Raw genomic sequence first — 23,661 nt, forward strand, 5'->3', positions numbered from 1 at the left:
TTTCAGAATATCACATCCACTTTGGTCTCTTTTCCCTCCATTGAAAAGTTATTGGCAATAAGCTAAGTGATCTCCAAATTTATAGTGTTGAGAAAATACTGAATTAGATATATTTTTGTTAAACTTTGTACAGCTAAATCTAGACTTCTACCAGACCGATTTTGTTACTAATGGGTTGTTGGAAAGCCTAATTTGTGTAGATTTGCAAATAATTATGAAAGTTTGATTTTATTAGATATTTGAGGTGAAAAAAACAAAACTAACAATAATACATTTAAAACTCCTTTTTTCAAGTTTATATTTCCAAGTTTATATTTGTAGCCACATTTAGGCTCCCTTTATTGAGTATTTTCAAGAAATATATAATAGTAATTTGTAGGAAATTTTATTCTCTTTCAGAATATCACCTTCCACTTTGGTCGATTTCCTCGCCATTTTAAAGTTATTTGCAAACACGTTAAGCAACCTCCAAATTTATAGTGGTGAGAAAAAACTGAATTAAAGATATAACCCATTAACCTAACGCATTTTACCTTGCTTGAAATGGGGTAAGTAGGTTTCTTTTTTTTATGTTGTTTGTAATAGTACCAAGTTGCTAAATCCAAATTTTCGACCTCGGCGACCTTCCGGATCACCTCCAAAAAACGTAAAAAACAGCGGAATTCCACACTATTTTTACGTTTGTCCGATTTTGACCCTGAAGCATCACTTTTTCTTAAAGAACAACCATAACCATTTTTAAAGTACATTAAATTACCTATCATTTAAGACCAAAATGGTTTTTACAGGCCTAAAAGTTTTCAATATATGACTCCGCAAACAACGGCTAAAATTACAAAGTTTTGAAATTTTTTAAGTTTGGCAAATGTTAGCCGTTGCATTAACCCTAAAGCATAACTTTCTAATATTTTTTCATTAAAACAACCATAGTTACTTAAAAACAACATAAAATTACTCACAATTTAAGACCAAAATGGTGATTATAGGCCTAACACATTGAGAGATATGCCTCTTCAAGGTTCATAAAATCTTCCCTAAATGCATGTATTTTAAGTTTCAAGCTATTAAATTTTGTCAAGTTTTATAAAAGAACCATAATAAGAAATAAACTAATTTATTTCATCTCAAGAACAGATTGTGTTATACAAACTTTTTTTTATGGAAATAAATCTATTGTATCTATCTACATAAACACACACGTACATTGTTACAATAAATGGTTCTCGGGGATAGAACACAGGCCTGTGACGAACGGTATTTATTTAATTGTATCGCCGTGGGAGCAGGTTGGAGAACACTGAGGGTGACTGCGTCTGTGATTAGATGATCCTTGTACCTTTGGACATGGACTCGTCCTGTAGGGGTATCAGTTGAAGATTGACTTGTATGACTAACTTGAGACGTTTGGATGTGTGAACTATAATTTAGTTTTTCATTCACTTGAGACAAGGGTAATGGTGAAAATCCATGTATGAAGAAGAGCTTTAATTCTTCATCCGACTGCTTCAGAACGCATAGCCTGTGAAACAGTGTGAGGGGGTCAATAGTCACCTTTATATTGCCAACAGTCATAGTATTAACAACAGAAGAAAGAGATACTACTTTATTCTTCCTTGTGTATCTGACTTATTCATATTTTTCTCATAAAACTCTCAACATCATTTCATTGCCAATATCTCTAGCCATATGACAGTTGACAGTTTCCTTCCAACAATTCCACTGCTTAAGAACATTATGGGGCGGTTTGGGAGCTCGAGCCCAGCTAGTACGCGCCTAACTTTAGTCCCCGGACCAGAAACCAGGATTGGGAGCTCGCGCCTAAGTTGGAATGGTCGTAGATCAAGTATAGTCGCGCCTAAGTTGCAGCGCGGCTAGATGGACAGGGAATCGCAGGAATTCAGGTTTTGACGTTGGCAACGGCCATTGCAGAACCCGTTACCGTTGACAACAACAAAAGATGAACACTTATTGAAGATGGATACAATTTTATCTTGGTATATCAATGGTGGCTAATTAGTAGACTATGGTGTATGTTTCTGCATTGTACCATTGCAAAAATGTAGTTTTGTAAGATCGTTGTTTTACATCCCAATGACCGAAGAACCGTAATTGTTTATATTAAATTCTTTTAAGATTTAACTTTATTTTCACTTTACGATTTATAATTATTTAATCAGTTGTCCTTAAGTACTACTAGTTGTCTTTTAAGTTCTACACCTTATAAATACGTACAGAGCAACATAGGATTAACATCGGAAACTCGGTTTCATACAGTAAAAAGCTTCAAAATTAAACAGTAATTTCCCAGTATAATATAGGGGTATTGAAAAAACATAATAAAAAGTAATTGCGGAGGTTATGATTGTGTGAAGCCAAGGTAAATGTAAAAAAAATCTTTTAATACAGTACTTAGAAAAAATTGTTGTCAATTTAAAATCTTTTTTTACATGACACTCTTTTATCTAATTTTTCTAGGGAAGTATCTATTACTGTAGGTAGCACTTAGTTCCGGGACCGATAAACTTTTCCATTTTGACGTCCCTAGAGGCCAAAAACACTGTTCGTTCAAAATTTTATATATGTATAGCCTATATATAAATGTATTATATATACGTCCATAAACGTGATAACTTGAGTAATTTATGTCTGATTTTGATAAAACTTGGCATGAAAGTGTTAAGCGCGATTCTCCTTAATGAGTTCGCGAACCAGCATGATCAGACCAAGGGAACCCGGAGTTGTATAGGATAAAAAAAAAATTTTCTCAATTTTAACCCCTTTAACATAAATCTTTGTCTTTAAAAATTTTGAAGAGTAATTTAAAGAGTAAAGAGTATTTTAAAGAGTATAAGAAACAAATTAATATCTTAAAATGTTTTGTACGGTTATTGGCTACAGAGACTATTGGTAAAATTGTAAATTTTAAATTCCCATGTGATTCTTATGGAGAATAAGTTAACTGTTCTAGTGTGGTCGTTTATGGATATATTTTTATGAAACTTGGAAAATTTATTTATCTATATAAATAAAATTAGAGTTTTGTCTGTACATTGCTCAGAATTATATACTTTTAGGTTATTTTTACGTTTTATACATTAAAGAAGCAGAAACGAGTCTTATCTCAATTTCTGTCTGTCTGTCTGTCCCTTTGTCTGTAACACTCAAGATGGCATTTTACGCAATCTTCTCCGTGAAAACCAGAGTACATATCAAGATCCAAGTCATTTTAATGTATTCACTGGATTGGGGAGAGTGTCTTTAGTGATTTAAATATAGCCTCACTACTTTGTAAATAAAATTACGGACCATGCAGTTTTGTGCAGTTTTTAAAATGCAGTTTTGTGCGATTTTTGTCAAATTTTCGTTCAATTTATATCACATAATCGTCTATGAAATAACGAACAGCTGTTCGGATCAAGATTATTTTTTCTAGCTGTCAATGACATGTTTACAAATGTTGTTTACAAATACCGCAACTATTTCGAATCACGTTTTGAAAGCAAATCCCAACCAAGTGAGATTAAAAACGTTTTTCTTACATAACGGATTTAATTAATCGCAAGTGCAATAATATAGTCTAATAGTGTAACCGTAAATGAAATAAAATAACTAGACATCGTTCAAATCGGACCAGAAATTCTTTGAGTATAAAATGTTTCTTGAGTTTTGACAACCAGAAAGAAGAAGACCTTGAATCAGTGTTGTATAGGGCTGTGACACTGAAATGATCGTCGCCAATAGCTAGCTTACAAAAAAGGTTTCCACTCATTGACGGCGCTTCAATGGCGGTTGTGTAAAGTGTAAAGTAAAAAATCACAACTGCAGTGGGTGATTGTAACAGAGGTTTAACAGAGGAAGTGCTAAACTCGCTTTTCCAATGTGTCACTTTCTGTTTCTACTCACCGTGTGATGCAATCGCTGGACCATACAGCCAATAGGCCCATAGCTCATATCTTGGGTACGTAAGCCTACATATTTATTCATAACAACCTTTTTGATGACGATCCTTGATACCGGTACTTTTTCTTAGAATACATGGCCTACCTACTTAAAAAATTAAATTACAAATGACCAAAACACCAACATTGTGTGATTTTCGTCACATTTCCTTCTAATGTTAATAGATATACTAATCATTGTTTAGAGAATGCGTAATCTATTAAATAACAAAAAGTTGTTTGGGTAAGGTTGCTTTTTTTTCAAACTGACACCGATAAGTTTACGCTATAACTTTTTACTAGAAAATCCAAAAGCAAGAGATCAATAACCTCGGGACTAGATATTAATGTATTTAATTGGTCCGATTTACTATAGTTCTTAGGTAGGTTCTTACGTAGGTACTGGTTCTTTTCCTTAGAACCGGTAGTTTACAAATTTGATATCGTTGGTGTTGCACCTTATTTATTAGAGCCGTCCGTATTCAATTTTAGTGATGTCTTAACTCTGTATAAGTTTTGCTTTTTCTGTCTGGATTCCAAATCTTAGCTTACCCGGTATGCTAAGAAAATGATCACCTATTTGAGTAAAACATTTGTTGGGCAAACCATCATGAATTGTTTACGCCTTTATATTGTTTATGTATCAATAGTTCGTGGCCTTTGTTGGATTGTTGTATTGTGTTGTTTTGTTGTATGTTGGTAACGCATTAATGTCCTTATTTCTCAGTGTTTCACGGAATGGACAAGAGCACCTTTGATACTGAAAATGTCAACCGGAATAAAGTGTTAAATGGTGAGGTTGAGGTAGTACTTTAAATACGTTTAAGTTAACCGATGTGGAAAGTAACTTTCAATTATAGGCCTACTTTAGGGCTACGCTTCATGGATCTATAAAACATTTTTTAGTTTAATCATTGGACATATGGACCAACACGATCCGGGTGACATTTAATTGCGAAGCATTTATTTTGGCTTGAACTGTCAGATACTGTATTTGCGAAGGTTTATATATAATAGTTTTGCCAGCATATCTGCAAATATGCAAACTAATTGCTGTTCTTAATCTTAATATAAGAAGGTTTCAACTGACTACTATAAGATCCCCGTGCGTAGAACGGGCACACAGCTAGTTTTTTATAAAGCTGTTAATATTTTGTTAAAAAACACACTTTATTACCCTCCCTGTAGCAGCATACCTACACCGTAGGTAGTTTCAGGTGCTTGTTAATTTTAAAGTTATTTAAATAAATTTAATTGAAAGCTCTATTAGGTTATTTGGAAATTCGCTTAGTCTGCAGGTTTTCTGTGGCGGGTTATTGATATACTGTATATATTTTCTTATACTCCAAATAATCTAGGTACTCCATTTTGATGTGCAGGGGTGCCCAGAGGGGGGGGACCGTGGCGCGTTTGCGCCACAGGAATTTTTGGGGGGGGAACTTCTTTAGGGAGTTTTGGGGGGGGGCGATATTTTTTTGTTAGCTGTCATAATGAATGTCTAGAATTTTGTATAATCAGACTGAAAAACTTTTTCTAAGTAGCTCCATCATTCTGCCATTTGTAATTAAGATTGCTTCTAGGAATGGTAAATCGCACCTTATCAGACAATCCTTAATATTTACTAGTGTCGACTTTTTTTATTCTGTGTTCGCTGACTTTTACTTGCTACATATGTTTTGGTGGTTCTTTAACTCCACCATCGTCAGTCTAGGCCTTTAAAAAGATCCACTTCTGGAGGTGTCGTCAGAATACGTTACAAACATTTAACACAAAACACAAAACGATTACAGATATGCCTATCAATGCTCAAGAGTACATTGGCACGGGCAGGACTGGAAGTAAACTGAATCAGTTCGGGTTATGACGGAGCGACGTGGTCTCTGGATTGTAGTCTGTTTTGTGCGTTTTCAACAGCTGATATTGGACTATTGTTGTAGTGACTGAGAAGAGTGTTGAAAATATAATGGGATTCATAATTAATTTAGTGTTTTCACTCTAAAATTGTGTGCTGTCCCTAGTTTTATTTATTTATATACCGGTATTCCAAACTCTTCCAAAGTATTTAATAAATTTCTTTTCACGCAGTAATGTAGAATTTCGAGACCATCATTTATATCCAGCATAAAATTGGTTATTATTGTCAATAGTTTTGAATGGAAAACTCAATTATGAATTCCATTATATTTTCAACACTCTCCTCTGTCACTACAATTAGTCCTAACATCTGTTGAAAACGCAGACGACCACCCAGAGACCACGTCGGTCTGTCATAACCTGATTCAGTTTACTTCCAGTCCTGCCCGGCGCAGCAATGTCCTCGCATGAATTGATAGGCCTATCTGTAATCGTTTCGTGTTTTGTGTTAAATGTTTGTAACATATTCTGACGACACCTCCAGAAGTCGATCGTTTTATAAGTCTGACGATGGTGTATGTTACATATGGAAGTCTAAATATGTTAAAGAACCGCCAGAACATATGTAGCAAGTAAAATACGACACTACCGTACATATATTATTAAGGATTGTCTGACAAGATGCGTTTCTACCACTATTAGTCATAAAAGGCAATCCTGGGGCTATCAAAATTAATTATAAGATTACTTCGTCACAAAAAACTTTTGTGCTAGTGGCAATTAAGGTATTTTGTGTATTTTGCCCGGCGATTTTTGTAGAAGGCAGCCTGGGAGTGGCAAGCAACCAGTCTGCCCTATTTCGTGACTCTCTGCCTATAATTTTGAAACCAGATACTTTTTGTCAAAGTATTATTAATGCGCTCTTAAAGCTGTTTGAATTCTTAAGCCCTGTAAAAACTAACGCCACCTAATATATTGTACAGTTACAATACTGTGTTGGAGTAGAGTAATTCACCAAGTATATTGAGCACATGTTGGCTGACAATACAGTTTCTGAATTGTAAATTGAAAAACTTCTAATTTGTCCGTTAGTTAGATATAATGATGTATTGTTAAATGACGTTTCCTATTAAACATTTAATACTGATTATCAGCAGGTTTGTTTTTCTTTACCTCAAGTTTACTAAATACTTTAAATGCTCGTTGTATGAGGTGAAGGGAAAATTGTCAGATAAATTGGCGGTAGGTTTAAATAGACGGCAGCATAAATTGGGGGGGACTACTCCTTTGGCTTGGGGGGGGGGTTGCGCCTCTGGGTTTGGGGGGGATGGGCACCTCTGCTAGCACTTGGTCAATGACACTGAACTGAGCTCTATCACAATGCAATTAAAAGATAACGATTATGACTGTGAGCTATTTGCAGTTTTTTTATGTTTTGTTTACTATCTCTTCACTCTTTTGTAGGGGGTGAGTGTAGGGGGGTATGCATGTGGTTGCTAATTATTTCCTTACTAATAAAATATTTATAATTAAGGTACGGGTGCTTATAGCCAAACTCTCAGTTGAAAGAAATTCTATTTAGGGTCCATATGTGTATTGCAGTTAACAGTAAAAACAAAAACCAAATAATCTTTCGTTAAATTTAGCTTTCTGCAAGATTTTTGTTTTATTTTGAACAACAGAAAACTAAAAAAAAAGTTTTATCAAATATACTTTGAGAGTAATGAAAATGTTCGGAATTTAATAACGAATTCCAATATAACATTCTTTTAGTTAATATGTAAACAATTAACTTGCTAATGAGCTAATACCGGCACGATGTCGACTTAGACCTGCTGTCAAATAGTTAGTTGTTCAAGTTTAAGGTTGTTAGTTTTATAAGTTTAAAAGTTTGATAAAACTGAAATAAGTTGAGAGAGTTTTATCTACAGTTTTTATATTTCCATAGTAACAATTAGGCCGGCCACACACAGAACCAGGCGGGGCGGGGCGCGACAGGGCACGACGAGACGCCTGATTTGCCCTGTCCTGCTGCTGTCACACACAGAATGAGGCGTGACACGTCAAGTAAAAAGTTTAGCCCCCATAAACCTGAAAATAAATATAGGATTTTTGATTTCTGAGCCTTGAGCCGATTTAGCAAACTTTTAAATTGGACTTTATACTTGGGAGCAGAATAGAAAACAAAATTCAAACAGCCATACCTCCAGAAGAGTGTTTTTTGAAACCCTTTAGATATGAACGTTGGCCCTCTATTTCCTCAGTTATCAATACCAAGATAAATTATTATTTATTCAACCACTGTAGTAATATCACTACTTCACTACGACTTGTATAGTCGTATCAAAGGGTGTGTATAAATTGTTACTGTACAGTCTTATATGTAAATTTTATCGGTTAAATAATCCTTATCAAAATTTGCCCGAAAGGGAATAAATAAATCACATGACCGCGCATGCGCAGAAAGTTCTGCCTGGCATCGACTTGCCTCGGGGCATAATTTTGGAGAGCTTCACATTTTGCCCTGCGGGCGCCCAGGGGCGTCTTTTTGACGTGCCCTGCCTCGCTCGGTCCTGTGTGTGGGGCTCCATAAGCGCCCGTGCAATTCCCGTCGCACAAGACGCCCCGGGGCAAAATGCCCTGTCGCGCCCCGCCCCGCCCGGTTCTGTGTGTGGCCGGCCTTATAAGTTCAAAACAATAACAAATGAATTATAACCAGCTGGCATTTAATATATTAATGCAATCCATGCCTTTGGCACACTCCGGGCGAAGGACAAACACTAATAATTCTTCACTTCTAGTGGATATAAAAGATTTAAGGGACGTACAACTTTCTTCTTCGAGCTGAGAATTACTGTAGCACTTCTTATTTTTCCGTCTCGAGTTCTACTATTCTGCCCATTTTCCAACTTCCTCGTGGTAGTGCTTCATGGATCAAAACAGTTTCTCCAACATTTGGTTTGTTTGTTGTAGTTCCTTTTTTCTGCTTCATTTCAGTTGTTTTTCTTTCACGTAGGCTCATTATGTAATTTTGAAGCCAGATCTTCCAAAATAAACTTAACACATTTTCTCCTTTTTTCCAAATTTCAAGAATGTTTTTTCTTGATGTTCTTTCGAAGTCCTTGTTAGTTTGGATGTTATGTGACTTTAAATTTCCAATCAAACCATTTTTACCATGGAAATTCAAAAAATGTCCGGGTGTAATGATTTCATCACTGAGACATATGTCTTCGGAAGAAACGTACACAAGAGGTCTTGAATTCAAAACGGCCTCAGTTTCGTATAATACAGTTTCTAGCTGTGTGTATGTCAACTTCATTTGTCCAATAGTTTTCTTCAAGCATTTTTTTACACTAGAAATGAGCCGTTCGTAGAATCCTCCCATCCAAGGAGCTAATTCGGGGATGAAGTTGAATTTACACCCATTGCTATGTACAAAAGATAAGACGTCATCATCTACGAAGTTGTTTTCCCAGATATTCTCTAAGAATGAAGAAGCTAGTTTGAACTGTGGAGCGTTGTCCAAATATATCTCCAAAGGTTTTCCTCTTCTACTTACAAATCGCTTCAAAGCCAACAAGAATTCACTTGACGTCATATCACTGACCAGTTCTAGGTGAATAGCTCTAACAGTTAAGCATGTGAAAATACAACCATATACCTTTCTTGAGTCATCAGTGAGTTCATTGCTCTTCACGTACAACGGACCAAAGTAATCTAGACCAGTGTATGAAAAAGGAATATTTTGGGTAACTCGTTCCATTGGTAGGGGAGGGAAAGACGGCATTTTGAATGGACCTCCATCCCATCTTCTACATTTCTTGCATTGTCTGATAATCTTAGACACTTGAGATCTTCCTTGAATAATCCAATAGTGTTTTCGGACTTCCGATAAAGTGTGTTGAACACCAACATGTTGTAGTTTTACATGATAGTCATTTATTACCAAATTGGTAAAGTGGTAATTTTTAGGTTAAATGCACAGGAAATTTCATTTCCGATGACAGATAAGCATTATGAAGTCTTCCTCTGCATCTCAATATTCCATATTCATCCAAAAACAACCCTAACTGTTTTTGGAGATGATCAGTCCTGCCAAGTTTTAAGCTTTTAATACTAGTGCTGAAATGTAAGCTTTGTATGTATCTCAACCAACATAAAGTAGACTCATGAAGCTCTTCGAAGCTCAATTTGTTGGATGTAAATGGCGTTGAAAGTTTCTTGAATGCTTTAATAGCTCGTTTGCAATATGCTGTCGTTCGAATAAGTTTATCTAGAGGCGAGAACTTTGTACAATCAATGTCAAAAGGACTTCCTTTACTTGTGGATTCTTGAGTTGCAGCCATAACTTCTTGGTTAGATGTGGGAAGTTCACAAATGTTCAATGTGTCTTGGTAAGTTTGTTCTGACATTGAAGTGATTTGATTAAAGTCATTTCGTGGCCATTCATGTTCCGATGAACCTAGAAATTCAGGGCCTGACCACCATAACTGGCTCTCCTGCAACTCATTAATAGTCAATCCGCGAGTCCCCAAGTAACGAAATTCTACATCGGTATGTGATTTAATTTCCTAGAGTCTTCGTTCAACGAACTTTGGTAGTATCCTATTTGTATTCAACCAATGGAGAACACATTGTGAGTCTGTCCAAAGTATTTTTCGTGTCACAGAAGTCTTCAGCGCAGTTTCAGTAAACTTCAATGATCTCACCCCAATTAAAACACCAAGTAATTCCAATCGTGGTATAGTGATGTTTGGCTTTGACTAGGGGGTTACATGACATTTAGAGAAAATAAGTATTGATTTTGTCGTGGATGTATTATTACTCTTTAATCGCAAATAAACATCTGTAGCGTAACAATCTTTAGATGCATCAGTGAAACAATGAAACTCTAAAGTATCACCAATGATTCCAACATATCTTGGAATACATACCTCAGGAATTTTAAGTAGGTTTGATTGAATCTGCATCCATACCTTTGTAAGTTCTGAGTTCAGCTCTTCATCCCAATCAACGCCTTCAAGCCACAAGTTTTGAATGAATAACTTAGCTTTCAAAACTACAGGAGTAAATAAACCCAAAGGATCAAAAATGGAAGCTACTAGTTTCAGTGCAGTCCTCTCCGTTACAACACAAGGTTCAACTTTAACTGGTTTTACAGAGAGCGTGTCCTTGATTGTATCCCATTTTATTCCCAATACACAAACACTGTCTTCATTTTCAGTAGTAACTTTATCATCAGGAATACTTGCCATAAACAGCTTAGAATTAGAGCACCAACCCCTTAGATTCATACTAGCTTGTGAAAAAATAGTTTCACTCGTTTGGAAAAGAATAACCGCATCCTGACTGGTTGGAGTTCCAGTAATCATGTTGTCGACATAAAATGAATGTTTCAAACGTTCAGAAACCCCAGAAAGTTGAGAGTGGAGTAAGTGATGTTGTATAGTTGCATTCAATAGAAAAGGACTAGAAATTACTCCAAATGGTACTCTGCAAAATCTATACTCTTCAACATTGTTGTCTAGTGAAAGAGAGGATGTATCCTTAAGCCACAAAAAACGAGTGACATCCCTGTCAGATTCCTGTAAATTTAATTGTAGAAATGCTTTTTTGATGTCCGCAACAATACCAACAGGATTCATACGAAATCTGAGAGGTAGACTACACAAATCTTCTAAAATTACCGGTCCACGGTACAAGCAATCGTTTAAACTGTTATTTGTCTTTTTACTCTTTGATGATGCATCATACACAATTCTTAGTTTCGTTGTGATTTTACACTCATTGATAACTCATTGATTGGGTGGTGTGGGATATAGTGTCAAACTGTTAAGTCATCGTTAGGCGGAGCCTTTTCAATAATTCCGTTACAGAGTTGATCCTTAATTGTTTTATTGTACTCTTCAAGCACACTAGAATTGTCTTTAAAACAGTACAAAATTGAGTTAAGTCATGAAAGTGACAAATTGTAGTTTTTTGGTAAGTCAGGGGGATACTCCTTCCAAGGCCAACCAACCGAATACCTACTATTTTCAAGCTTAATAGTTTCATTGAACTGACCCAAAGCTATATCATCATCATTTTGATGAGGGAAATCACGAATCCCTATACTATCCAAACTCCATAGGTCCTTAATATGCAAATCTTGTACAAACTGTGAGTCTGGTTCCACAAAATGATTCCTTAAATTAAAAACATTTGTAGGTTGTGACATAGTTAGAAAGGACGTAGAGTAAGTGTTTGATTTTGCATCATTTGGTGACTTTTCCCTCCCACTTAAAATCCAGCCAACCTTAGATCTTATTAGATACAAACCAGAGTGTACTTCGATCTTTTCATTCGTTATAAGGTTAAAGTAGAAATCATTTCCTATTAACAAGTCAATGACTGAATCCTCATTTTGACCCTCGGCAAAAGTAAGGGATGGAAACCGTGATTGTATCTGGGAAACATCAATACTAGAGGTACTGCTTAACTTTCCCGTGATTTGGGGCACTACATTACAACTGAGATTGAAAACCTTACCATCACTTAGTATGAGTCCGGTAGTTACATTTTGTGTTTCAAAGGTTTTTGCATCTTTATTACCAAAGGTAAATACAGATAAAACTTGAGTGTTATCACTCTTTAGTTTAAGTTTTGATGCAATATTAGTACAGATATAAGATCTTTGACTCCCGGTATCAAACAAAACTTAAGCAAGCTCTGTCAAACCATTACTCGTCAAATAAACCTTAGCCGTTTGCAAAATCACATTTTCATTAACCGTAACAAGAGAAGGTTCGCTACAGACTTCGGGATTGACAGCACAATTTTCGGGAGGCTTAAGAGACTGTGAAAATCTTTTGGGGCAAAGACTTCTATGATGGTTCTTCCTTTGTTTGCAATATATACTGTACAAGGTTTGCTTACCTTACAATCTTTTAAGTTGTGGCCACTCTTCAGGCAAATAAAACAGAGACCTTTAACCTTACTTTTTCTTTCTTCTAAAGTTTTGAACTTCTGGCATTGGTCGTTCCAGTGGGCGTCTTTGCAGAAAATACAGGTTGCAGTTCTGTTTTCGGTCGAAGGAAGGGCCTGTGTAGTTGAAAAACTACCTTTTTCTGAGCTACGAAAGTAGTTTCCGTTTTCTGATGGTGGGATGGAAGTTTTTGTTGATCCAAAACCTAATAAAAGTTGTGATTTTTCTCTATCTACGATTATATTTCTTACTATACTACATAATTTAGTGGCATCAAGAGTATTATCTACGTTGTTTTCCTCTACTTTTATGACTATATCCAGAGGAAGTTTCCTCATAATCAGAGAAAAAAAGAAATTTGAGTTGGTATCTTCACCTAAGTTTTGTAGACACCTGATGTGTTTGTCAATAATATCAAATAAGTTCCTAAGTTTTCCAGTGTCGTAGGATTCTAAGGGACTTAAATCCATCAAGGCTTTGTAATGCGAATTGATAATGAGTTGGCTGTTAGCAAATATATCTTGAAGTAAAGATATGGCAACGTCATAATTGTCAGCAGTTAACTGTAGACCAGCAATGCATAGTTTGGCCTCTCCATGCAAAAGAGAGTTAAGATAATTGAACTTATCTACTTTATTTAAATATAGCTGACTGTGAATGGCAGAGTTGTACGAGTCCCAGAACTCTTGCCATTTAAGAATGCTACCTTCAAACATGGGAAGGATTAGTTTAGGTAGTTGTACTAAACTGCGTGGATTTTCCAACACTCGCTCGGACGAAAGACCATTTGAATTATTGGCATGATCATTGATAGCTTTCGTGTTGAAGGCTTCTAGTCTTACCTTCAAGGTTGCTATTACTTGCTCACTGTCAAGTACGATACCAAAAAGGTCCTCGGCGTCGTCGGTACCCTCCACAGTTGCCGACCCGTTGGCTGTGTCTAGGTCGATCTGTTCCATCAAGGCTTCTAGGCGAGCTGAATAGCCTTGCAGAGTTGCCAGCGTCGCTAGTAGCGCGTTCCTCGAAGGGTCCTCGGCGTTAAGCAGTGTAGTCGCCTCTGCAAGGGTAGACTTCACACGTGCCGTGAGAGTGGCAGCCTTCTTCCCCAGTCGAGTCGTCATGTTCAAAGTTCAGTTGAAGTTAGACAGTACAAATAAGTGAAATAAAGATCAGTTACGGGTGGATCGTTGCAGCTCTGCTACCATGTCAAATAGTTAGTTGTTCAAGTTTAATGTTGTTAGTTTTATAAGTTTAAAAGTTTGATAAAACTGAAATAAGTCGAGAGAGTTTTATCTACAGTTTTTATATTTCCATAGTTACAATTATAAGTTCAAAACAATAACAAATGAATTATAACCAGCTGGCATTTAATATATTAATGCAATCCATGCCTTTGGCACACCTGCCCCCTGGCAGGACTAAAGTTGGGGACTAAACTCACTGATTTTTATGGCGAAAACATATCTCTTAATCCCGATTAATCTTCTTATTCCCGAAATTGGTCTCCCAAACCCACTGAGACTATCTCTTAGGCTGGCGCCTAAGTCTACTTGACTCCCAAACCAACAATATTTAGGCGCGAGATTATCCCTGCACAAGTTAGGCGCGCGCCTTACTGATGCCGAGCTCACAAACCCGTTTTCGAAGCGGCAGCTTAAAATACCGGAAATATCCGGATTTAGTCGCGGACTAGCGCTAATACCGAGCTCCCAAACCGCCCCTATAACATCAGTATTAGGGAATGGAGGGTGACGAAGTAACCAGTCACACAGCTTCTAATGCAATGCCTTGCTTCCTGATACGCTGATCCCTAAAATGCTGATAAGCTGATGATCATGAGCTTGTCTTTGTTTACTCGCTGCATTTAGAGTAAGAATAAGTAAGGAAAGTAAGAATATACATCGAAACAGTAAGAGAAAGTACTTCCATCGGTCCAACCAAGTCAAACCATACCAATTTAAGCAGTTCACTAGGTACTTTCGCTGTTACTTGGTTGGAAAAGTAATCAGCGGCTTTTTCCAAGTACACATAATTCACAAGGAATATGAAGCATTTTATCAGAAAGATTGATTCCATGCACCAAGCCATTTGACAATTCTTTTACATCAATAAAGTTGAGATGGGCCATACGCTTATGCCAGAGAGTGTGATCATTACATTTTGCAGTCATGGCTATGCCTGAAGAGGAATGGACATCTAACTTAAACAAGTTGTTGACATAAAGCACGGGTCACACTAGGCTGCTCGCCACCAGCATCAGTAAAAAGGCTAGGTCAGCTCGGTGTCAGCTGGGAATTTTGTGGTCACATTACGCTGAAAGTAGCGGCTTCTTTCAATTCGCCGCTGATGCCAGCTTAATGTGACCCGTGCTTTAGAAGCTGTGGCAATTACTTCATTATTCCTATTAACCCCCTAGGTGTCGCATTGACAACCTCCAAATGTCACGATTATTTAGGCACTTTTACTGAGTTTTATGTAAACCTCCATAAAAACTTTCAATGAAGACATACACATATAAATATGTATATTTTCTTAAATTACATCTAATAGGCTATCTTTAAGGGCCTATTCACACTGGGCCACCATGGTGGCGACATTGGTGGTGACTGGTGACACTGGTGGCCAGTCAAAATGCGCATGGACCACCAGCTCAGCCACCAGTGCAGCTGCAGCCACAAAGCTCACAGTTGGACGTCGAAGAGGCAGGTGCTTAGCATATATATATTTTTGAAATTGCGAAATCATAAGAAAAAAACATAGTTTTTTGGTTCATCCGTTTTTATGAGATATAAGTACCAGAGGGACTTTTTTCATTCACTACCAAGACCTTAGAAATAACCCTGACACATTTCACACTTACTCAAGCTACAATTTTTATGGTTAATGTTTTTTGGTATCTTTATTGGTTAAAGAGCTGTAGCGAAATTAGTGTATTTTAATGTTTTATTAAATGGTATTCAAAGTGTTTGTTGTTGTAAATGTAAACGTCTAGGTCTCGATTAAAACTAATTATGTCTAAAAAAATAAAATACTACCCAGATTGTTAATCTTCGAAGATTAATAAAGGAAAGAACACGCTGTACCAAAAAAAAACATGGTTTTCAAAGTTATGTCTGTGTGGGTGTGTGTATGTGTGGATGTGTACAGGGCTACAGACCATGCCTGTGGTCCGATTTTAATTAATTTTTTATGTTGGTAGTAAGCTATGATATATACTGGTGTTTTATTTATTTATTTATTTATTTTATTTTGATTTTTAATGGTGATTTTCCCATAAAATATCGTAGTTACTTTCATTGCTTACCCATGAATAAGATTGTTGACAAGCTAATGGGAGAAAGGATACGTCAGACTGCTGATACCGTTCATTTCACTATTGATCACATATCATTACAGGTTGATGGCAACAATGGTTCTGCTTGCTGAACACCTCGGAGTTTACAAGCTGACTCTGGACTGTCGCGACCACATGGTCCCGTTCTATCAAACCTTCGGCTACGACAAGGAACCAGGAAACTCCAACTACATGCAGATTAGATTTAAGTCTTAGAAATCGGTCCAACTGTTTGGGTAGGTACATTAAATTGAATGACTGAGTTCTTTGTAAATCTTGACCTTTTTTAGAGAGCTCAGTCAGTAACAACTTCTATGAAAGCCTTTGAAAGGTTTGTTTGAGGCATTTGGCTTATTACATTATGCTTTTTTAAAGAGGTAACAGCCAGAAGCATGTAAGGTTAATCTTCTAACCAGATGATTACTGATGAGCTACTTCTTTTATTTGCTCTTGTTTAAGTATTTCTTTGAAAAATAATTACTAAAATAAATTAACTTTTTTTATATTTAAAATTAAGTGAGGCACTTTACACTTTAAATACTCAGTCCAATAGTTGGAGTGTGCAGATTCCATGCACAATGTATTCTAAATTCAGTTACATCTCTGGACATGCTGATTGGTGTGTGTATTTTTGCAAAGATATCTACTTCAACTTAATTAAGTGAATTATGAAAGGATGGAAATAGTATATTTCATAAGAAGACTAGAAAGTTGGAATTGAATTGAACCCTTCCCGGACGGGCGAAATCATTACATAGGACAATAAAAATTAGAGGAAAAAATAACAATTAATTTTTCATATTTGTGTTTTGTTATACAAGTATACATAAAAGAAACACAGTGGAACACATCTTACTGTCAAAATAATTTTTTAATCGTTTTTAACAATGCGGATATATCCGGGTTGCGGATGAGTAGAAATGCAGCGGATATATCCGCCACCCGTCTTTGAAGATATGACCATGACAACGTTAAGCAATAAATAAAGAACAATATGTAAACAATAAATAGAGACAACGTAATGTTGAGTGCAAAGTGTCGAGGGGGGGAGCGTAGGAGTGGTGGTAGGTGCGCGGGAGGGGGTGAGGCGCAGGAGAGGGGTTAGCGCGGTAGAGAGGGGGGAGTGCGGGGGAGAGCGCAGTCATGGAATGAGCAGGAAAGTGGCGCCTTGGTACAGCGAAACATCTGGTTACTGCTCAAGCACCTGCCAGTCTGTCTGAAGAGAAGGCGGATATAACCGCTTCCAGTCCGGAGCATCAAAACCCATATGCGGATATATCCCTCACCCGTCCTTTGTCACCAAAGACTTATGCGGATATATCCATCACCCGTCCGCGAAGGGTTGATAACCCACTTTCTTTTTTTGATACACTACAAAGACTAGTTATTTTAAAATTTAAAATAGACATTGGGATATTTCTTCTGAACAGTTTCAAAATGAAAAGTTTCAAATTTCAAAACTAAAAGCATTTTTTTAGGATAGGTCTTCTATTTAATGTTCAAATTTACATTGATTGTACAGTAAAAAAGTTGTGGTTGATGCAAATTGAAACAATAAATAATATGTTTGTTTGTTTATGTCGGCAAAATCCATAAAATATACTAAAGATAGTAAACATTACTTTTGCATAGTAATAGCTTTGACTATTAATACAACTAGACATTCCATCCCCATGTTAAAGCTGTCGCCAGGTTTTTAATCAAGTTTGTCTTAGTTGATGTGAGCCCCCTACAGATTGCACTGATATAAATATCTGATTTATGCCGATTACACGATGGTTCTTACCAAATCATACTGATAGAATTATTTATTATGAGCTATAGCAACTGTTATGACCCAGTAACTATGTCAGTAACAAAAAATATAAATAGAAAAAATAGGTAAAAAATAGAGTTTTAGACACTAGAGCAATCTGTGAGTGGCTCACACAACTACATTAGTTTTTAGTAAAAATTTGATATAGATGGGGTGTCTCCTTCTGTATCCAATAGTCAATGGTAATAGCTATTTACGTTACAAGTGTAGTAAGATCCACACAATTTACCTAAGTGATGTAAACACGCTCTTGTGTAACGTGTAACGGACAAGATTTTACCTCACCCGACAATATACAGGAGGTTACGTACAATATTTTTCATGTTCCCACAATATACAGGACAATATACAATATACTTCATATTTATATAACTCTTCTTCGTATCTTTCTTTTGATTTTGTTGGTAATAATCCATTAATAACTGTAGTTGCATCATTTTCTATATCTGAGGGCAAACTATCCATTTCACTCATCTTCTAACAGTAACGTTCTTTTACAAACAAAAGCTAGGTTAGGAAAATACTTTAGAGCATAACAATAACACTAAAGCGCACAGCTGATTTCTAGTGTTGAACGTCGTTGGCTCCATAGAGCTCAATGTTATTTGAATGGGTTTCATTACTTCACCGAGTGATTTTTTGAAACTTTACTTCAATGGGTGAAGTAAAGAAGTTGTTTACATCACTCTTGGGATAGGGAAGTTTAACATGGCGGGTTGGGTAAACATTCTTTTTGTGTGGTAAACGATGTAATGATGAATTTTTGCAGGTGATAAACATATATTGAAAACAGGTGATTTCACAGGAGGGCAGCGAAAATGTATGTAGTTGTCAAATCTTTGACTGTGTTGGTAAAGAAACACCAAGGTAGCTGATCGTCTTGCTTTTACAACAAACTCACTATAATAGCTTGTCAGAGTCATCAACTTGGTTTAACATGCAGGCTTTCCAATAAATTGTCATAATTGAGTAAGTAACTAAATTAAATGTACGACACAGATTGTGTGGAAACAAATAAGGATTTAGATTATATTGAATTGAGGTACCATTTATTCTTTAAGCATTTCTGTGCCTAAATAGCACTGTCTGATCAGCCTTTATATGGGATTTTTAATACTTAATAGGTACGGTAGTCAATACTATAATTTAAGTGACAATGTTTTATGGTTATGCTTTATATACTGCTCAGTTTGATTTCATGTTTTTTATTTTATATAAGACTTTATACAATGTATATTTGAAATGCTTTAATATTTGTTTAGCGTTGTAAGATATAATAAAATGGGTGGTGGGTGATGTCATACTGTGACTAAAATCTAAAGTTTTAATTTGTATTAGGTTATTTGTTGGTAGAGTAGTGGATACTTATTAAGTGAATGAGACAAAAAAAAAAACAAAAAAAAACACACTAAAAGTGTTTAACATCGGTCATTACATTGAAACTGTCCTTTTGACAGACGTCAAAATCAAACCATTCAATCAAAAGTGATATTATTGTACCACATTGTTTTATTTCTTTATTTGTGAAGATTATAGAGAGGCAGAGTGTCCTTCAGATTATAAGAAACTCTCAATAAAAGACCAGAGTAAAGACATATTTAAAAGAGGGAATGTTGCCACAGTCAACACACTATTCGTATGACAATATGTGCCATCAGTATATGCTAATTTAGGCATCCTCACTATGCGGCTCTCGGACTATTAGGAATTAAAACTAAATTTTAGATTTATGAAAAATATTTTATACATTTTAAGAAAACTGTGCTTCAAAATATGTTTCTTTTTATTTTCAACAATTTTTCTGGGGGAGGGCCTTCAGACTCCCCTTTTCACTGGTATTCCATTCCCTCCAGACCCCTCCCCCACAAAAGTGATCACAAGTGGTCACTGCTTGTGACCCTGAGGAAAATTTTTTGAGGAAAACTAATTGGCTCTCTGATAAGTCCTAGTGAGAATCTCTGTGCTAACGTAACCATGCAACGCATATTTGTGACAGCAGTTTATAGTTAGAAAATGGCCATCGCATATATTGGTCACGGGTTCATGGATAATGCTGTATTATTGTGGTACAAATGTGTTCAAGACCTCCAAGAATATTTCTCAGCTTGCAGGAGTATTTTTTGGAGTAGAGCTTGCAATTAACAAAAATTAAATGAAACAGTCTCTCTCAGGAGAGATCAAGAGCCAGGGCTTTCTTGCAGATTTATAAATTTGTTTTGTGGAAAAGAATAGTTTTTTCTTCTTTTTTTTTAGTTGTAACATTACTGTGTTTATTTAACTTAATAGTTTTAAGTTATATATTGTAGATGTTATATGAGGTGCCAAATTTACTGCAGTATAAATACCATAAAAATATTTTTTCTCATACTGCAGCAAACCCAGCCGTTTTTAATGAATGCGTTGCGGGTCTAAAGTAGCATTTTAGCGAATTTCCCATATAGGGAATAAGCTATTACCGTAGGTCTCATGGTAAGACCTAGACCCGGGACCGATTTACTTTTTCGTTTTGAGGTCCCCTGAGGCCAAAAACACCATACGTTCAAATTCATATGTATATATTTATATACGTGTCCGTTAGCGCGATAACTCAAGCAAAATTGATCCGATTTTTATGAAATTTGGTACAAACGTGTAAACCTACATTTATTCGAACGAGTTCGCGAACCAGCATAATCGGACCATGGGATCAGGGGTTTATGGGGGTTTTATGGGGTAAAAATTAGTTTTTCTAATTTTTGACCCTAAAAACTTTAAATTTCTAAATTTCTCTCTAGACCATTTTGAAGAGCCTAAAAAAAACAAATAATTTAGTATATTGAAGTGTTTTTGAATGTTCATTGACTACGGAGAAAATTTAAAAAATTTTAAATTTATAATTCCCATGTTATTCTTATGGAGAACAGATAAACTGTTCTAGTTTGCTTGTTTATGGATATATTTTAATCAAATTTGGCAATTTGGTTTATTTCATACTAAGCTATCAATATTTTAATTGAAAAAACACACCTCAACATCTTCCCCGTAGCAGCAAACGTAACTACTCACTAAAATTAATGTTATTTAAATAAAAAATAAATCAGAAAATTTATTTAGTAGAAATCGAGCCGGGTAAATGGAAATTCGCTTAGTATGCAGGTTTGCTGCGACGGGGGTATTGTTTACTCTCTAGAGAGTAAAAATAATTTTTAGTCGTTAGGAAGTAAACAGTTGTAAATTTTGAATGTGGCAATCGTATCAATCGACATTATTTATCGATTTATTTATTAGGTAAGGTTTTAGACTATTGTTGTCGATTGATCGACATATCGATGGTATAATGTACTGTAACACAATGGTAATAGTCAAAATGATGGAATCACTTACTAAACAGCTGCTTATTTGCATTAGCAGAATTGAAAACAAGCTGGAAGTCTTTTTGAGAGGTTATCTTTACATAACAATTATTTTGTTTTCTAGCTTTGTTTGTTAATTAATTATGCAATATGACAAAAAATATGACAAATATGGCAAAAAGTGACTTTTTATCCCTCGCTCATTTTCCGACCTCGGGTCAAAAAGAGTCACTTTAGGCCCTAGTGATGAAATATACTATTATTTTATGTGCACACAATTTATAGGCTAAATAATAACATTTTTAATAGGTATTTCAAAAATATTTTGTGATAATTAATTATGTCTATGTTGTGTTTTATCCCCACTTGTAATTAAAAGACGGTAATTTGTTCAATATAATTATCATTTAGTGATTTATAACAACCATTTTGTTATTTATTTTTATAATAAATTGTTAAACACATTTTATTTTATACTTTCAATTGTCATCAATCCTGAGATGTCCTTCTACATTAACAATATGTAGTTATTATACCAAATTTGATAGATAGTTTTAAATGTGTGTTAAGATAAGTGCCTCGGGAGCTTTGTGGCTCAGACTTATGAACTTAGAATGCAGATTTTGTTATGGGAAACACTTCCGGTCTGAAGCCACACAACGTGATACGACGGCATTCACATCTTGTTGCCACATAAGCAAAATTGTTTTACAGCCCTTGACACAAAATGCTTTTATCAAGACACTTTTGTCACAGCATTTTTTCTGCCAACATAGTTTCAAAAGGACGATCCGAAAGTAGTTTTTTAATATACAAAGTTTTAATTCATCTTTTGCAATGATAAGCTCTGAGGCTAAAATACTGTTAATACTGCACAGAATGGACCATATAATTTTAAAATCCATGATACTTTGTACCACAGGGCGGGACCTATGACGTCTTCAAATTACCGTACTCATCCTATGTATGCTCAATTGCACTTTTATGACGTTGACACTGCGGCCAATTATAGAACTGGTCACCAGTCAAACAATTTTTGCGATAGACAAACTTAATTCATGAAATTGAATTTGAATTGGAACGTGTCAACCCTTATGTTGGTTCATTTAAAACAATGAAAAACTAATGTAGCCTTCCTGGAAATGAAATTAAAGAAATTAGTTTACAGATCAAAGTAAATCGTGAACTAGATATTCAACGATACAATGATGCAGTCCAAACAGACGTAGCTGTAATTTTCAGCACACTCAACAGTGAGCCACCCTTTGATCGCAACATTATTACATTTTTTTAAACTCATGGCAACATATGCATCGTATCAGTTTTAGACGCATCATTAGTTCCGTTAGCATAGCCTATGTTATTTCCAAACGGAGACTCTGGGTGGCACGTCAATATGACGCACAACAACCAAGTGGCTCCACTTAAAGAGCCCCCAGGAATAAGGCCACAATGCTGCAATATGCATGCTATAGACTAGAGCAATACATCTATTGCAGGAATGATTTTTTTGCAATGGGTTGTTGTTTATGTATGTACGTGTAGAAGGAACCAGATTACATTTTATTAGGCAGAATCAGAACACTAAGAGCAGACATGTAAAACAATGTGACTGTTTTTTGGAAACTAATATCGGCGGTGATGATACACAGAATATAGGACGGAGAGTAATTTTGCCATCATTGGGTCCCCAAGAAATATGTTCAAGAACAATTTAGATGCAATGGCTATAGTTCAAGTTCACGGCAAACCTACTTCATTTATCACAATGACTTGCAATCCGAAATGGTTGGAAATCACAAGAATATTAAGTGATATAGCGGAATCGGCAAATTATCGCCCCATTACATATTTTTGGTCGAGTTTTCGACCACTGGATGACCTCTAGTAATTATTATTAGTTCGTCTTAATCTCATCAAATCCCTTACTAAACCCCTTCTCCTTCTATTTTCAATATTAACAGCAATCTTGGATTTTCCAGACAGTAACAGGAATAGGCTAAATCAACACAATATACTTTCTCTTCATCATTTTCAATGTCACCAAAAAAGATTAAAACCAGAATAAACACATCACTAAAAAATTAAGAAATTCAAAACAATAAAATATTTAACTAAATAAACATCAAAACTAAAAGAAAACACTCTGTGTGTTTATAATGATTTATCACTACCCAATTGGTTGAATATGTTTTAAAAAATTTGTTATTGGTAGTGCTTGTAATTTAGACTAATAAATTTTGGTTCAGGTTTGTACCTTTACTTACTATTTATTAAGGGCTAAGTTAAGCCTAGATTAAATATACTTATAGAAAGACAAATGATTAAGCTGAAGGATTTCTTTACAATACAAATTTAATGAACTAAGAATAAGTTAGGATATTACAATGATGAATGGGGTTTGATATTTAAATGAACAGATA

General features: G+C 35.6%; 1 protein-coding gene across 9 annotated transcripts in view; it reads left to right on the forward strand.

The window, feature by feature from the left end:
- LOC128982744 (probable glucosamine 6-phosphate N-acetyltransferase) overlaps positions 1–23,661 on the forward strand; it is a 143,046-nt gene that overhangs the window by 92,738 nt on the left and 26,647 nt on the right. For 4 of the 9 annotated variants that reach the window (XR_008489717.1, XR_008489718.1, XM_054401684.1 and 1 more), the window contains exon 7: positions 16,153–16,326. The exons of 1 other annotated variant lie outside the window; for it this stretch is intronic. Coding sequence is in view for 6 of the 8 variants with exons in the window: in XM_054401684.1 (XP_054257659.1) it covers positions 16,153–16,306 (154 nt within the window). In the remaining 2 variants the exon portion in view is untranslated. Of the gene's footprint in view, positions 1–15,318; positions 15,459–16,152; positions 19,315–23,661 lie in introns of those variants that run through there. 4 more of the 9 variants (XM_054401688.1, XM_054401682.1, XM_054401687.1 and 1 more) reach the window with 3 other exon arrangements.

This window comes from Macrosteles quadrilineatus, unplaced genomic scaffold (assembly GCF_028750875.1).
Source record: "Macrosteles quadrilineatus isolate MER2022 unplaced genomic scaffold, UCM_ALF_1.0 Scaffold_1__1_contigs__length_201487025, whole genome shotgun sequence".
NCBI lineage: Eukaryota > Metazoa > Arthropoda > Insecta > Hemiptera > Cicadellidae > Macrosteles > Macrosteles quadrilineatus.